The 17,905-nt window shown below is 42.5% G+C and overlaps 1 protein-coding gene across 5 annotated transcripts in view; it reads left to right on the top strand.

The window, feature by feature from the left end:
• The window catches only part of PRLR (prolactin receptor), a 171,307-nt gene that overhangs the window by 142,886 nt on the left and 10,516 nt on the right, over positions 1–17,905 (top strand). For all 5 annotated transcript variants that reach the window (XM_082836094.1, XM_082836096.1, XM_082836095.1 and 2 more), the window contains 6 exons: positions 5,527–5,639; positions 8,554–8,686; positions 10,094–10,263; positions 14,807–14,976; positions 16,386–16,527; positions 17,771–17,870. In XM_082836094.1, coding sequence (XP_082692220.1) covers positions 5,570–5,639; positions 8,554–8,686; positions 10,094–10,263; positions 14,807–14,976; positions 16,386–16,527; positions 17,771–17,870 — 785 coding nt within the window. In that variant the 5' untranslated portion in view covers positions 5,527–5,569. The remainder of the gene's footprint in view (positions 1–5,526; positions 5,640–8,553; positions 8,687–10,093; positions 10,264–14,806; positions 14,977–16,385; positions 16,528–17,770; positions 17,871–17,905) is intronic.

Genomic DNA, 17,905 nt, shown 5'->3' on the forward strand with positions numbered 1-17,905 from the left:
TCGGAGTCTTGATCGATCTTAGCAAAATCCAAAGTTTACCAAAAACTGGAACCCTCAAATGTCCATCAAGAGTAGAATGAGGAAATAAATTATGGTCTTTCATTCAATGTAATATGAATGAAGATGAATGAGGTGAAGTGAAAATGAATTTTGTATGAGTCCATGTAACAACAAGATTGAATCATACAACATGTGAAATGAAAGAAGCCAGACACACCCACTCAAAAAATGCATATTGTATGATTCTATTTCTATAAAGTCCAAAAGTAAGCAAAATTAATCTGCAGTGTTAAGTCAGAAGAGTGGCTCCTCTTGGGAAGGGGTGGGTAGAGATTGGGGCGAGGCACCAGGGAGATTTCTGGGATGCTATTAGTGTTCTATTTCTTGACCTGATGGTAACATAGACATATTCACTTTGTGATAATTCATTGAGCAGAATGCTTATGATTTGTGCATTTCACATGTGTGACATTCTATAAAGAAATTCAAATCTTGGATGGGGCCCTGCTTATCCATGGGAATTGGGCTTGCAAGAGCTAGGTAGGTCCTCAGAATCCCTGCCCAGCATGCTAGGTTCATTTCTAGAGTCAGGGAAACTGAGTCAAAATCTGAGTAGAGCATTGGGGCAACAGTAGCAGATGAGGCAAGACAAGGTGAGAATTGCATTCACTTCAAGACCACCTGACACCAGGTCTTGGGAGCAAGTCCCACAAAATGGTAGGACTGAGATTTCTGGCGTTTGGGATTGGCTCGGGGCCTGGATGAGCCAGCATAGGCAGATAAGTCTACCAGGGGGTAAAGGGTGAAAGCTCAGGTCTGTGTTTTGTTGTTTTTTTTAACACCCTTATTGGCGTATAATTGCTTTACAATGGTGTGCTAGTTTCTGCTGTATAACAAAGTGAATCAGCTGTACGTATCCATATATCCCCATATCTCCTCCCTCTTGCATCTCCCTCCCACCCTCCCTATCCCACCCCTCTAGGTGGTCACGAAGCACCGAGCTGATCTCCCTGTGCTATGCGGCTGCTTCCCACTAACTATCCACTTCACATTTGGTGGTGTATGCATGTCCATGCCACTCTCTCACTTCGTCCCAGCTTACCCCTCCCCCTCCCCATGTCCTCAAGTCCATCCTCTACGTCTGCGTCTCCACTCCTGTCCTGCCCCTGCTTTCTCAACTCTTGGCCTGTGTAGATGAGACTTGGCTTAATGGAAAAGAGTGATGAAGGGAAGCGTTTGGACAGAGAATCTGAACCGGATGAGCATTAATGCAGAGCAAGGTGAGGAAGAAGAGCGTTTGTGGGATCATACCAGAGTGGGACGTAGCACCGTGAGAAGGCACATTTGAATAAGATTACGGAGGAGCGTAAAGATGGGAGGGTCTCTGAGGATTCAGAAGCGAGGAAGCCAAGACAGTTTGTCATGGGCAAGGCGTGGAGGCTGCTGACTTGCTACAGACCTGCTTTTCAGTTTTAATTTTTGCATTTTTAAACCACAGTCACACTAGGGGAGCTACTGAGGAGTGAAACCAAGATAGCTGTCCTCTGGTGGGAGTATAGGGCCAACTTTTTCCTAGTTGGACTCCAAATATTTGGAGCCATTAACCACTATAACCATCACTAAAAGCGGCCTGTGGACACTCTTCAGATGTTCCAGCCCCACTTAGAGTGAATAATCTTGACCAAGATCCTGCTGCAATGGGGGAGTTGACTCAGAGAGACAAAAACAAAAAAATTTTTAAGTTATTTACACTTTTTTCATTGAAGTATAGTTGGTTTACAATGTTGTGTTAGTTTCTGGCGTACAGCAAACAGCAAAGTGAGTCAGACTTCAGATCTGAATATAATATCTGACCCAAATATTCAAATATTCTTTTTTGGATTCTTTTCCATTATAGGTTATTACAAGGTATTGAATATAGTTCCCTGTGCTATACAGTAGGATCTTGTTGTTTATGTATAGTGGTATCTGTTAATCCCAACCTCCTAATTTATCCCTCCCCCCGACTTTCCCCTTTGGTAACCATAAGTTTGTTTTCCATGTCTGTGAGCCTGTTTCTGTTTTGTAAATAAGTTAATTTGTATCAACATTTTTAGATTCCACATGTAAGTTATATCATATTATATTTGTCTTTGTCTGACTTATTTTACTTAGTATGATAATCTCTAGGTAATCCACACTGCTGCAAATGGCATTGTTTCATTCTTTTTTATGGCTGAGTAATAGTCCATTGTATATATGTACCACATCTTCTTTATCCATTCATCTGTTGATGGACATTTAGATTGTTTCTATGTCTTGGCTATTGTAAATAGTTCTGCTGTGAACATTGGGGTGCATGTATCTTTTCAAATTAGAATTGTTGTCCTTTCCAGATATATGCCCAAGTGTGGGATTGCTGGATCATACTGTAACTCTATTTTTAGTCTGAGACAAAAACCAAATTTATCCCCAGCCTCATGTCCACCAGCCATAAAAATGATCAGTGGACAGCAGGAGGTATGCCTAGTGTGGGGAGAGACCACAATAGATGGTCAGGTTAACAGTCAGCATAGCAAAATGGGCAGTTGGGGTTATCTTTCTCTCTGAAGGTTTACTTACCCCACTGTGTTTACCCTGCTGGAGAGTCAGTTGCAGGATGAGTTGGGAATCATTATTTATTGAAACACAGTAATGAGACCACTATGAGTGTGTCCAATTCCCTGACATGGGGGTTTCAAGGCGTCAGAAACTACCCGTGGCTAGTCAACAGATTCCAGGATACCTTAGGAAATCCCAGAGGAGCTTATTCCTTTTTAGTTTATAAAATCCTTCCTGAAAGCATTTTTATTGGAAAACTTTATTTAGGAGAGTTTCTTTGAGCCTGGACCAGCACAACAGGAAGCATAAGTGATGAAGGTATCTGCTCCTGCCTGCTCCACCCTGCTCCCCATCCAGGCATTTCTTTTTCAAAACACGTGGAGCCCTGATTTGGAAGAGCTGTCTAGTTAGCACGTGACCTCGCCCAAAAGGTGTGATTTATAGCAGTTGATCTCAAGTATTTTGATGCAAAAAGAGAAGGGAAGTTTCAATAAAATGATATTATAGAACTTCTTCAGCCAGTAGGTAGAATTCCCATCCCCAAGCCAGGCTAAGATCAGATCTTTAGGACAAAAAAACTCCTTCAGGTCTAGATGGATCCAGTGAAGCTGGATTAGGGAGAACAGCGGTGTTTGAGATCCTCAGGCACAAGTATGGCGGTTGAGCTCGCTGAGTCTTGGCTCTGTTGACTCCACACCCGTTCGAGGCTGGGGTGCTGTTCACCTTGACTCAGTCACTGTGGTCTCCACCGTCTCCACCATAGAATGGGGAATAATTGCACGTTCATCACACACTGTCCACAAATGAGGATGATTCATCAGACGCTCCCAGATTTGCCAGATTCCTCTCTCCCAATGGCACGTGACTGACAATTTACTACGCCTTTCTACACTTTCATTTCCTCTTCTGTTAAAAGGGGTGGTAATGGAGAAAGACAAATATCAGATGATATCACTTACATGTGGAATCTTTAAAAATGATACAAATGAACTTATTTACAAAAAGGAAACAGACTCACAGACTTAGAAAACAAACTTATGGTTACCAAAGGGGAAAGGTTGGGGGGAGGGGTAAATTAGGAGGCTGGGATAAACATATACACACTACTATGTATAAAATTGATAATCAACAAGAACCTACTGTATAGCACAGGGAACTCTGTCCAATATTCTGTAACAACCTATATGGGAAAAGAATCTGAAAAAGAACGGATATATGTATATGTATAATTGATCCACTTTGTTGTACACCTGAAACAGCATTGTAAATGAACCTACCCCCATATAAAATAAAAATTACATTAAAAAAGGGGGGATCGTAATAGCCCATGTTATGCACAGGGGTACTGTGAGGGCTCAGTGCAATCTGGATGATTAAGACACTCAGCACAGGGACTTCCCTGGCAGTCCAGTGGTTAAGACTCTGCCCTTCCAATGCAGGGGGTGCGGGTTCGATCCCTGGTCAGGGAACTAAGATCCCACATGCTGCGTAGCACAGCCGAAAAAAATTTTTTAAAAAACACTCAGCCCAATGTCTGGCCCATGGTAAGTGTTCCATACATAGGAGGAATGACTTGAAACCCATTATGAGCCTTTAGCATCTTGATTTAATTAGATGACCCTGAGGGGTTAGATAGAGCAGGTGGCTTAGAACGTGTAACCTGGGAGGATAGTCAAAAAGAATCCTGAAAAAGCAACTAGAAGGTCCCCAAAGAACAGGATACTGGCTACTTCACAGGAGTTGTTACTGACCCAGGAGCCCCAGTTATGAGAGAGTCGCCTGATGGCTCCTGTGTGCACCGAACCTCTACTGTCACTAAGATTTCTATTTCCGAGTACGTCGCAGAGGGAGTAGTAGCAGGTGGAAGGCTTCAAGAAGTTGTCTGTTAGGTGGGGTGAGGCTGGCAGATGGTGATCCGCCCTCTGACCAGGAGGAATGGACAAAGGAAGGCTGGTCTTTTCAGGGCTCATCAAACAGCACTCAGTCGTTTCCAACGTCCTTAGACGGGCAGCCTTGCCCCTGGATGCCCTTCCCCTGATTTAAAAAAACCCATAAATTTTAAAGGGAAAATGTAAGCCATGGGTTTCCAAGAATTTACACTTACTTCATCAAATCTATTGTTTTCCGAGAGTTGTGTGGAGTCCAAAAAGACTAATGAGCCTTTTCCAAATGTCTTTAAAAATCCTTTTTTCTTAGAAGGACATTTAGAGGCTTTAAAAGTTGTTCCAAGGGTAAAAATAATAATATAATAATAAATTTCTCAAAACTCCCAACCCCTGCAGGTTCAAAATTTGCTTAATTCTTGAAACCCAAGGGACTTGAATTATTACTGGGATTTGTCATTTCTTGTTTATGGGGCTTTTCCAAAGGGGAAAAAGGAACCATGTGGAGGTTCACTAGAGTTCACTGCATCGTTCGCAGCCATGCCCATAGCCCAGAAGGCTTCCAGAGTCTTCTCAACCTGAACCTTCAGGCGAAGCCCCCCTTACTTGGTGGCATCCGTGAGACCAGGTTGGAGTTAAACTGAATGCACTGACTTTTTCAGCCTGGCTTAATTTTGGCTGGAGGATCAAAGCCCTCCCAGAACAATTCTTTTGTAGGGAATACAATCTATGTCACGTAAAACAGGTGATCTATCGTTAGTTGACTGTGGGGTGCAAAGAGAACAATTTTTCCTTGGGGTGTGTGCAAAGAGCCAGCTGCGGCTGGGCTGCCCTTGAACGTTGTCATCTGATGACCTCTGGTGGTGGCATTTTTCCCAGCATGTGTGCAGCGATGCTTCTGAGCCAAGCCATCCTTGTCACATTTTCCTACATTCCTTTCCTCCTGTTTTGTTATTCACGTTCAGCAAGGAGCAAGAATCAGTTGCAAACACCCAGAGTAAAGTGGTGCATGTGCCTAACCAGACTGTCGTTTCAAAAGAGTTGCCTGTGCCTTCTCTTTCAGTGAACCTCTGATCCATTTCCTGTGGAAAGAGAAGGGAGCCAACATGAAGGAAAATGTGGCATCCACAGTGGTTTTCATTTTGCTACTGTTTCTCAACACCAACCTTCTGAATGGTAAGTAAGAGACTGTCCTGTTCTCTTTCATTCCCTGGGGTGTTTATATGAGAGGAGGGGAGAATCCATCACAGTCCTCTTGCAATGCAGTTATGAGAAATGAAAATGTCCATGTCATTTGCTGCTATTAAATTATTTACAATATTTTGGGGATTAAAATGAATGCAAAAATTAATGCAAAAGAATGAATGCAATTAATGCAAAATCCTGTCACTATGCTGACTTCCATCCTCATTCTGGGAGTGCAGGGAAAGAGCTCTACCAACAACAGACCAGAGTTTCAGTTCAGGTTCTGTCCCTTACTAGCTGTGCAACCTTGAGCCAATTACCTAACCTCTCTGGATTTATACATTTTCAAAGTGAGAATAGTGATGTTTCTTCCACCTCAGATGAAAAGGTGTGTGAGAAAAATCTTTGAAAACCTGTAAAGAGTTATAAGGGGATTGCTGTTACATGGTGGGAAATGGGTATAGAGCCAACTCTGTTATGGGGAAATGAAATTCACAACTAGACTAGAGTGTGTGAGCCTGTGTGTGTACACTTCAGTGTATCTACCACTGTGTATTTCTGGGTGTGTATACTTTTGTATACCTGTGTATATCTTAACTTCCTTACATGTGCCTGATTGCAAATGCTTCTCTGGGTATACCTGTCTGTGTACACATTTGTGGGTGTATATTTCTGTGTATGTACCTGTGTGTGTACTGGTGTATACTTCTACAAGTATGCACCCGTGTATATTATCCCTCTGTGATATGTGGGTGTGCTTCTGATATGGGCTCTATTTGAGCGTGTGTGTGTGTGTGTGTGTGTGTGCCTGTGTGTGGTACCTCTGTGGTTGTTCCTGTGTTTGTGTGCATTTTACAGGGATAGTGAGACTGTCCATTCATTGTAACCATCTCCTCTAAAGCGGGTGAAAGAAACGTTTAACTAATTATAATTTCACAACTTTACCCTCCTCTCTTGAGTTTCCTCCAGGTACTATTAATAACCAGTGAAATGTGAGAGAGAGAAGCTTTCAGAGAAAAAGGACCGCAGAGATCAGTATAATCCATAACGAAATTTTAAGTATTCAAATAATCAGCAGTGGCCTTAATTGGCTTCTAAATATGCCCATTATTGAGCCATAAGTTTTGTGCTTTTTTAAAAGTAAACTTTCCTTTCTACCTCACATACTCCTCCCTATAGCCACAACAACAAACAAACGAAAAATCGCTTCACCCTGTGACATTACCCTGAAGAAATGTTCCGTAGAGGACAGCAACATTACAAACATTGGCAGAGCTGACCCCAGGCTGTCTGGCGTGGACCGTTTTCGGGGGGCTGGGAGGTGGCTGGGCTCCGGCTGACACGCAGCCTGGTGACCTCGGCCCCAGCCTGTGCACCGCATCGTCCCCTTCCATTCAGTTCTTCTTTCCAGCGGTTTTGCCTAGTGCCCTGTCTTCCCACCTGTGTTCTCCTCCAAACTTGCTCTTTCTAACCTGCTAGCAGTTCTACCCGGGAGCCAGCGTGAGGGGTGAAGGGCAAGTGTGGCAGAAAACAGAGAAGCCCCAGAGGCTGAGGGACCACCACCTGGAAGTTCTCCTCTCTGCTCCTGATTTCCTGAACTAAACACCAACTGGGGTTACGTGGCTCGCTGTGGATGGGGCCCCCAGCCCAGCAGCATCAGGGCCACTGTTTCCCTCTTTGGACCTGACAGACAAGGAGTAGAAGAGGGAGCCAGCTCACCAAGAGCTTTGGGGATTAGGGAACTCAAAACCTTCATCCACTTGGCATCGGGTTTTCCACATCAGCTCTTTCAGCCCTGCTAGCTTCCAGCTGGGACTAAGTACAGCTCCTAGATAATGACGGTAGCTAGTAACCGCAAGTGCAGCCACCTGTAGGAGCTGCCATGCCTCCTACCCATAAAGACCCAGGGGGAGAGGAAGAAATATAAGGGAAAAGGGACCAAAAACCCAAATTAGGAAATGGAGGCAGGGAGGATGGGGAGCCAGACTGTGATGCTGAATCGGAGGTCAAAGCTGAATGGAGGGCCTCCCCGGTGGCGCAGTGGTTGAGAGTCCGCCTGCCGATGCAGGGGGCGCGGGTTCGCGCCCCGGTCCGGGAGGATCCCACATGCCGCGGGCGGCTGGGCCCGTGAGCCAAGGCCGCTGAGCCTGCGCGTCCGGAGCCTGTGCTCCGCAACGGGAGAGGCCACAACAGTGAGAGGCCCGCGTACTGCAAAAAAAAAAAAAAAAAAAAAAAAAGTGAATGGAATCAAGGAAGAGTGAAGGGGAAAAGGAAGGGACAGAGAAGATGGGGAGGAAGCGGCTCAAGGGGGAGCCTCGGTGATACAGTGAAAGAACAAGAGAAGAGAGCTGGGTTCATTGTGTGGGAATGGCAGAAAGATGGTGGTTAGTGAGCCAGAGGGGAGAGGTCCAGAGAGCATTGGATTAGCAAATGACCACAGGATGCTTGCGCCTGGGGAAGAATTCTTTGTATGGGGCTGTGGGTGTGTATCCGCTCCATAGACTCCATGGGATTATAGCAGGGCCACATCCTCTTCCTCAGTCCATATGGGTCCCTACACTCTTGATGCTCACCGTTGTTGAAACTACATCAAATGGTGTAGCATCGCCATCTCACAGTACGCGCGCGCGCACACGCGCGCGCGCACACACACACACACACACACACACACACCCGCCCCACCGCAAAGCTCCCTCTCTGAGTCCTGCCAACTTCAGCGCAGCCCCCAGAGGAGTGTTGCTGGATGTTGACACCTTGGCACTTCTGAGCCCTCCACCCCTAGGCCTGCTCCCACCGAGACCTCATCACTGGCCTGGCCCCATCAGTCTGCTTCTGTCACCAGCAGAACGGTCAAAGAGTTGAACAGACCTTAATATTGACGCCAGTGGCTTCTGGCTTTTTCTAGGACAGTCACCTCCTGGAAAACCTGAGATCTTTAAATGTCGTTCTCCCGAAAAGGAAACATTCACCTGCTGGTGGACGCCTGGGGCAGACGGAGGATTACCTACCAATTACACGCTGACTTACCACAAGGAAGGGTAAACGTTCTCTTCTCTCCTAGCAAAGCGCACCTGGGCGTCCTCACTCTCAGGGCCACAGGAACACTGACTCTGGGTTAATTGCCACGCTTCCCTGAATGGATACCGATAAGACTCCTGCTACTGGAGGAAGGGAATCAAACATACGCGTCCACATCTTCCTCTTAATGTCCCTGCCGAGCTCCCTCATGCACATGAGCTCAACCACCACCTCGGCAACACAATCCAGCAATGTTCTCATTGCCTGTCGTAAGTTTAGGTTGTAGCCCAAGGTCACGTGTAAGTGTTTCCTAGGTGCTAGTTAATTTTAGATGCTTATCTATCAATCTTGTGCCATTTATCATTTTTTGTAATCATTACTTTTGTAACCTAAGAGTATTACCATGTAATCTTTGACAACCGTGGTACCTTAGCTTTTCGAACTTGCTTCTTGTGCAAGAAAATAACAAGCCCTACAAGAAAAGGAAGATGAGGTGTTTTCCTTAGGAAATCCATGGACCCATGATCTCCCAGAAGGCATATTGGGAGCTAAAATTGCAGTGCAGAGTACACAGGGTGATCTCTGGGCAAGGAGTTCGTCACAGTTACAATGAGACCCTCCTGGAAACCCAGGGACGGCTGTATCCTTCCCCAGTGAAGAAAATATTTACTAGTAGAAACAACTGGCTCACTTCCCAGTGACAAGACTTAGTGGTACGCAAAGCTGCCATCCCTTCTGGGACCCAAAGGGGTGTCATGCAAACAGATCTCAGGAGCTCAAAGTGGCGAGCAAAGTGGAATACGCCTGCACACCTCTGTGGTGAGTCTCGCGTGGAGGCCCCCAAGTCTAAACGTGAGCGGCCTAAGGAGCCTCTTGGGCCTGTAATATCTCCTTTCAGAGTCACTTTTCTCTGTGGCTGACTTAGTGTAATTGGAAATACAATGCAGTTTGTATTCCCTTTAATCTTTTTTTAATGAAATGTAATTCAAAACATATGAGCAATAAATGCTGCCTCGTGCATTACCCCCACCCTGTGTGTATGTGCAGGGGAAAGTCCCAGTGTCCTGAGATGACCCAATGGTGGTTCCCTGAGGAAAGCGGTGCATTGGCCACAGAAAACTCAAGTGTTTATTGGCAGGGGGCATATATCACAAAGCCCACAGCAACCTGTAGACAGGAAGGGTTGGTGAGAAACAGAGTCACTGGGGCTGTGATGTGACCCTGCCACCCGTTCTCCAGCACTCTCTTCCCTTTGTCACCGCCAGCTGACATGGGAAGGGCAGAAGAACTTGGGGAGCCCTTCTTCAGCTCTGGTTTTTGCATCTGGAATGCCTGTGCCCCAAAATCCAGTGGTATTGATCTATTAAGAAAAAACTAGACTCTTTTTACCACTTTCTTACTGACTCCTAATATATTACTCGTTGCAGAGAGACATTCACCCATGAATGTCCGGACTACAAAACCGGTGGTCCCAACTCCTGCTACTTTAACAAGAAGCACACCTCCATATGGACGATATACATCATCACAGTAAACGCCACGAACCAGATGGGAAGCAGTTCCTCGGACCCACGTTACGTGGACGTGACTTACATAGGTAAGGGGAAGGGTGATTGGTGAGGAATTTGTTACTCCAATATAAATCTACCAATAGTCAAACTCAGTTTGAGTCTTCTTGGCTTATGGATAGATTCCCATAAAGAAAGACGAGAAAATTCACACCATCCTTGCCAACTGAGTGTTTTAAACCAATTTTTTGGATTTAATTAATTTTTATTGGAGTATAGTTGATTTACAATGTTGTGTTAGTTTCTGTTGTACAGCAAAGTGAATCAGTTATACATATACATATATCCACTCTTTTTAAGATTCTTTTCCCATATAGGTCATTACAGAGTATTGAGTAGAGCTTCCTGTGCTATACAGTAGGTCCTTATTAGTTACCTATTTTATATATAGTAGTGTGTATATGTCAATCCCAATCTCCCAATCTATCCCTCCCCCTTCTTCCCCCTTGGTAACCATAAGTTTGTTGTCTACCTCTGTGACTCTATTTCTGTTTTGTAAATAAGTTCATTTGTATCCTTTTTTTAGATTCCATAATAAGTGATATCATATAATACTTGTCTTTCTCTGTCTGACTTACTTCACTCAGTATGATAATCACTAGGTCCATCCATATCGCTGTAAATGGCATTATTTCATTCTTTTTTATGGCCGAGTAAACCAATTTTTATTTATGATGGTAAGACAGTAAAATCCTTATGCCTTCCTTTGACCCTTCTTCCCATCCCCTTGCATCCAACAGAAATGTTCTATTTAGCTTCCCTTATCAATGCTTCTCTCCAGCCCTCCCCCTGCGACCGATGTCCCCTTCTCCCTTGGCAAGCTGGGATTTCTTTTCTGAGATTTCTCTCCCTGAAAGACAGAACTGCTTCATGGAGTAGCAGCTCTTAGAAGCGTCTCATCTGCTTCTCCACCCACAGGAATTGCTCCACACTGCTTTGCCGCAAATTCAATTCTCAATATACATATGTTTCTTAGCAACTGGAGCTATTCTTTTCAAAATAAAGAATTTGGGGAGTAAATAGTGCTGCTTGAACAGAAGGCTGAAGGCCAGGGTCACAGCCACGATGTTTGGAGAAGTCATTAGCAAAGGGAAGCAAAATCGACCTGAGAGCTACTTCTTGCTGTGCGTGATCAATATTGAGCTGCAGGGCGATGAGACATAACTGCAGTGATCTGTATGGGTTAGCAGGGACAACAAAGGGAATCTTAGGACAAGAGATGGCTTAGGACAAGAGATGGCTTGGCCTTAGCTAACCTAAGGAGTAGCTAATTAGGTTCAAGGTCACCCAAGTCTTCCTGACTTACCTAACACCAACCAACAAGGAAAATCAGGCTAGGACTCTCAAGTATCATCCCATTGGCGTGTTATCAGTGATTGATTCTTAAAAACTAGAAAAGCTTGCAACATCAACTGGTACCCATTTGAATTCTGTCTCTCCCCAGCAAATTATTGCAATGAGCATGGGGATGGAAACAGAATTTGATCTTAGCTTAAGAAAATGAAAAAGTAACCCCACTGACAAGTAGGAATAAAATAAATTCCATTCATATAAATTTACTTGAGATATGAAGTCTTGAAAATGCTAAACACCAAATAATTCCATTTGCATAGTTTCTTTCTTAAATTTCCTTGTCCTCAAATATTCTGCCCTCAAGTGTTAAAATATTTAAGGTCAAAACAGTGAAAGCAAGAGAAGTTCTGAAATGCACAACTGCTGTAACGAAGATTATCCACAAAAACAAAAATGGGATCACTAAAGAAAAGTAGTATGTTTAAAAAGTGAAATTAATGAATGGATCCAATTCATAGTGACTCTGGAAAACAAATTCTCTGGGGAAAGAATGTGTTGGGCCATACTTTTCAAAATAATAAAAGAAGTGTTCATGGAATTCTCATATAACCCTGCAGCATACAGTGTTGGTGACAGGCCACAGAAGTTCATTTACAACGCAGTTTTAACCACAGTAAAGTCTACCAACTTGAATCTCATCCAGCGATAACCTGCGGTACAAGATATTGGCACATAATCTCTCAGAAATAGATTTCATTGTTGTCACTGAGAAATATTTAGCTATGCTGAGGACACTTGAAATGTGATTCTCAACTGGGTGCTCTCTGCCTCGCATAGGGTACTTGGCAATGGCAGGAAATATTTTTGATGTTTGCAACACAGGGAGAGAGGGCCTCTAACGGGGAGAGGCCAGAGATGCTGCTACCCTCCTACAATGCTCAGGAGGGCCCCTACCACCAAGAATTATCTGGTCCAAAATACACATAATGCTGAGGTTGAGAAACTTTGCTTTCAAGGATTCATCTTGAACATTTTACTTGCACCTTTGTACAAAGATGTTTTGATCAGCATTTCTCAGTCTTGTGTTCAAATTAAAACTTATATTAAATAACTGATATTTATTTAGTAAGGCCATATAAAACAATCTTTCTTAGGTATTTACTTAGTAACATACAAGCATTAGGATTAGTGGCAAATTTTCTAAAGCTATTTTTTTAAGGAACTGTAGGGTATAATGCCAAGTCCACTAGAGTTACACTCACTCTTCTCTCATCTGTAGTGGAGACTGATTTGAGGAGGTAAGAAATGAATGGAGAAAATGTGACTGGCCAGCAGGGCTGAGACTAGGGTAAGGCAAGCTAGCACCCTAGGGCCCTCACTCTTTTTTTTAATTCATTTTATTCAAGTATAGTTGATTTACAATGTTGTGTTAATTTCTGCTGCACAGCAAAATGATTCAGTTATACATATATACATATATATGTGTTCTTTTTTATATTCTTTTCCATTATGGTTTATCACAGTATACTGAGTATAGTTCCCTGTGCTATACAGTAGGACCATGTTGTTTACCCATTCGATATACAAGTTTGCATCTCCTAATCCCAAACTCCCACTCCATCTCTCTGCCACCCCCCTTCCTTCTTGGCAACCACAAGTCTGTTCTCTATGTCTATGAGTCTGTTTCGTAGATAAGTTCATTTGTATCATATTTTAGATTCCACATACAAGTAATATCATATGGTATTTGTCTTTCTCTTTCTGACTTACTTCACTTAGTATGATAATCTCTAGGCATTATTTCATTATTTTTTATGGCTGAGTAGTATTGCAGTGTGTGTGTGTGCGTGTGTGTGTGTGTGTCTCACATCTTCTTTATGCATTCATCTGTTGATGGACACTTAGGTTGTTTCCATGTCTTGGCTATTGTGAATAGTGCTGCTATGAACATAGAGGTGCATGTATCTTTTTGAATTATAGCTTTGACTGGATATATGCCCAGGAGTGGGATTGCTGGACCATATGGCAACCCTATTTTTAGGTTTTTGAGGAACCTCCATTCAGTTTTCCATGGTGGCTGCACCAATTTACATTCCCACCAACTGTGTAGGAGGGTTCCCTTTTCTCCACACCCTCTCCAGCATTTGTTATTTGTAGATTTTTTAATGATGGCCATTCTGACTGGTGTGAGGTGATACCTCATTGTAATTTTGGTTTGCATTTCTCTAATAATTTGCGATGTTGAGCATTTTTTCGTGTGCCTGTTGGCCATCTGTATTTCTTCTTTGGAGAAATGTCTATTTAGGTCTTTTGCCCATTTTTCAATTGGTTTGTGTTATTTGGTTTGTTTTTTTTTTTTTTTTTTTGATATTGAATTGTATGAGCTGTTTGTATATTTTGGGAATTAAGCCCTTGTTGGTTGCATCATTTGCAAGTATTTTCTCCCATTCTGTACGTTGTCGTTTCATTTTGTATATGGTTTCCTTTGCAGTGCAAAAGCTTGTAAGTTTGATTAGGTCCCATTTGTTTATTTTTGCTTTTATTTCTATTGCCTTGGTAGACAGACCTAAGAAAACATTTGTACGATTTATGTCAGAGAATGTTTTGCCTACGTTCTCTTCTGAAAGTTTTATGGTGTCATGTCTTATATTTGTCTTTAACCCATTTTGAGTTTATTTTTGTGCATGGTATGAGGGAGTGTTCTAACTTCATTGATTTACATGCGGCTGTCCAACTTTCCTAACGCCACTTGCTGAAGAGATTGTCTTTTCTCCACTGTATATTCTTGCCTCCCTTGTTGAAGATTAATTGACCATAGGTGTGTGGGTTTATTTCTGGGCTCTCTATTCTGTTCCATTGATCCATATGTCTGTTTTTGTGCCAATACCAGACTGTTTTGATTACTGTAGCTTTGTAGTATTGTCTGAAGTCTGGGAGGGTTATGCCTCCTGCTTTGTTATTTTTCCTCAGGATTGCTTTGGCAATTCTGGGTCTTTTATGGTTCCATATACATTTTAGGATTATTTGTTCTACTTCTGTGAAAAATGTCATGGGTAATTTGATACACTAAATCTGTAGATTGCTTTGGAGAGTATGGTCTAGGCACCTCACTCTTAAGGAGGCGTTCACAGACCTGTACTTAAAGGAACCTGACATCAAATACCAAGTGTCTCATAACCATGGAGATAAAAAAGGTAGAGAGATCTGCCTCTAAGTCATATACTTCTGGATTCAAATACCCATATTTGACTAAATATGGAGTTTCTTTCATATCTACAGTTGAACCAGACCCTCCTGTGAACCTGACTTTGGAATTAAAACAGCCAGAAGACAGAAAACCATATCTGTGGATAAAATGGTTTCCACCCACCCTGGTTGATGTAAGATCTGGTTGGCTCACACTCCAGTATGAAATTCGATTAAAACCTGAGAAAGCAGCTGAGTGGGAGGTGAGTCAACCAGAAGCTTTTGGAGGGAACCCTGTCCTTTGGCAAAGATGAAGTACCCCAACTGAGAATAGGTCATGCCCCCTAATTATTGGGCCACCACGTTGCCTTCCTGATGCTGATGTTACCCATCCATGTGTGGAAGGGCCTTCTCCCCTCCACTGAGATGGATGGGGGCTCATCTTTACAGCTCTCCCATGCCTAGCTCCTTGCAACTGAACAGCCACTTCAGCCAAGTTTTCAGCCCACCTCCCTCAGGATATCTTAGATCTAACATCTGTGAGAGTACTTAAATGGCACTAAGTGGGAGGAAAAAATTTCAGTGTAACCAGTCCACGGCTAATGGCATTTTTATTCACTTTAAAATATTTCATTATAAACAAATAGTACAATAAATTATAGGCATTATGATAATCTACTCTTAAATAGTTTAGTATATGTCTCTTTTAAAAAGGGAATATTTCCAAATAGAGCCAAAATAATAGGATCACATGTAGAAAATTAATTGAAATTCCTTAATATCATCTTTTTGAATCCCTTAATATCATTTAATGGCCAGTCCATATTTTAATTCCCCCAATTGCTTCAAAAAATATTTTTAACAGCTGGTTTGTTCAAACCAGAATCCACTCCAGGATCACTCACTGTGGCTGGCTGATATATCCCTTCACTCTCAACGTGCTCAGGAGACTGGGCCACTTGTCACATAGAATGCCCCACCTTCTGCATTTGTCTGATTAGTTCTTTGTGAGGTCATTTAATCAATTTCTATGTCCCCATATTTCCTGTAAGCAGACATTAGATCTAAAGACTTGATTAGATTCCAGGTGAACAATTTTTGGTAAGAAAACTTCAGAGGTGATATATATGCTTCATATTGCATCATATCAGGAAACAAAGACCATCTGGTCAACCTACCATAAATGATGTTAAAAGTGGCCCCTGGATCGGGGAGATCACATCTTGATCCCTTGATTGTAAAGTCATGTTTAATTTGTGCACAATTGCTTCAGTGTTCATGAATTCCCAGTTCTCTTCCACCTAGTGGCTTTACATCAGTGAATGATCCTTGAATCAATTATTTTATTAGAGTTTAGAAAAGAATAATTTTCCAATTTTATTAACTAGTCACCTTCCATAATGTAGAATTTAGAAAGCAAGGTGTAGGGAGCAGAACATTTGTCTTTCCGAACTAGAGTTCCCAATGGAGAGATAGAAAGCCTGTTGATTTTTGTGTGAGCAGTATTTAACAGGAGGAAGGGGTGGGCTGAGAGGGTGGAATGGTGTGAACAGGGTATTTACTAAGTGTGATCATTTTGTCTCGCTCCTCCAATAGTTTACTGCCTATAGAAAAAGTCTCTTTCTTCATAACACAAGTCAGAGTGACTTCTGTTTTCCTTGGCCTCCCTTAGACTCATTTCGCTGGGCAGCAGACTCAGTTTAAGATTCTCAGCTTATATCCAGGGCAGAAATACCTTGTTCAGGTTCACTGCAAGCCAGACCATGGATTCTGGAGTGAGTGGAGCCCAGAGAGCTCCATCCCGATACCTAATGGTGAGTGTCTTGGCTCTCTTTTGCTTATACTCCTAAATATTTTTAAAATAAAATGAGTTTGGTAAATTTGTATGTGGTAACTACTAACAGAGAAACTATTTTGAGTCTTAGCCAGAAGAATGAGTAGAGGTGAGTTTATCATCTCTCCACTCAACACAAAGACATTTGTAAGTACAGCATTCCTCCCTGGGTCACTGTCAGTGAGGACCAGTTTCTAGGATAAGTCTGCAGTCATGGGCTTGAAATGTCTCAGAGGGCTTGATGGTCAGTCATTCTGCCCTCCCCATCTGCCCCGTTCCTATCATTCAAGGTCATCATCTAGTTCTCCCAAAATTTGTAAGGCGCTATCCCATCTGAAAAGCATGAATTGATTTTCAGTCCTTGAAGACAATTACATGTTGGTCTCTTAGTCAAGGAACAGTGTATAAAAGACACCCAATTCTTTAAGTGCCATTAAACATGGTGGCTGGCATTCTACAGGGAATGAATCATTTGCATTTCCAAGTACTTTACAGTTTACAAAGTCTTTACCTTGTTTGTTCCTCCCAACCATCTCAAGTATTCAGAGAGAACAGAATTGCCATTAGGAACTGAAAGGGAGGAAACTAAAAGTCAGTGGAGTTAGAAGTCTTGCCCAGAACTGCATGGCGAAACCTAGCTCTTGTGACAACTTGCCTGGCCAAAGTATCAGGGCTTGCATTGGCATACTGGAAAGAGCACCGCATTACAGGCCATAAAAGTGTGCATCCAGTCCAGCCCTGGCTCTTACTAAATAAAAGCAGAAGCCCTGGGTTCAAATCCCAGACTGCAACTTTATAGCTACATGCCTCTGGGTAAACCACTCTTACAGTCTCAGTTCCTCATCTTTCCATACAGGCAATGTATGTAAAGAGCTTAACATCATATGGCTTTTACTGAGAACTTAATAAATGTTAGCTTTTTAAATTATTATTACTGCAACTGACCATGTACCCTTGGACTTCCTATATAAGTATCAAATCAAATAATATTTTTAAGGATCTTGAAAATTTTAGAGAACTATAAAATATATGCCACTTTAAAATTTAATAATATTGGAAAAAATTAAATCCATCATTAATGTTACTCTGGATTGATGTTCAAATCAGAAAAGGTGTGGAGGGGCGGAACTTATGTTCAAAAGTTTCATTGATTTGTTTTGTTTGTTTGTTTGTTTTTAATGATGCTGTATGTGATCAAAACTTTCTGGCTGTTTGCTTTTTAGACTTCTCAATGACAGATGCAACCGTGTGGATCTTTGTGGCCGTTCTTTCTGCTGTCATCTGTTTGATTATGGTCTGGGCAGTGGCTTTGAAGGGCTACAGGTACTTCACTGTCTATCAACCCTCCTCCCAATCAT

This window comes from Leucopleurus acutus (genome assembly GCF_964270905.1).
Source record: "Leucopleurus acutus genome assembly, chromosome: 3".
NCBI classification, from domain to species: Eukaryota; Metazoa; Chordata; class Mammalia; order Artiodactyla; family Delphinidae; genus Leucopleurus; species Leucopleurus acutus.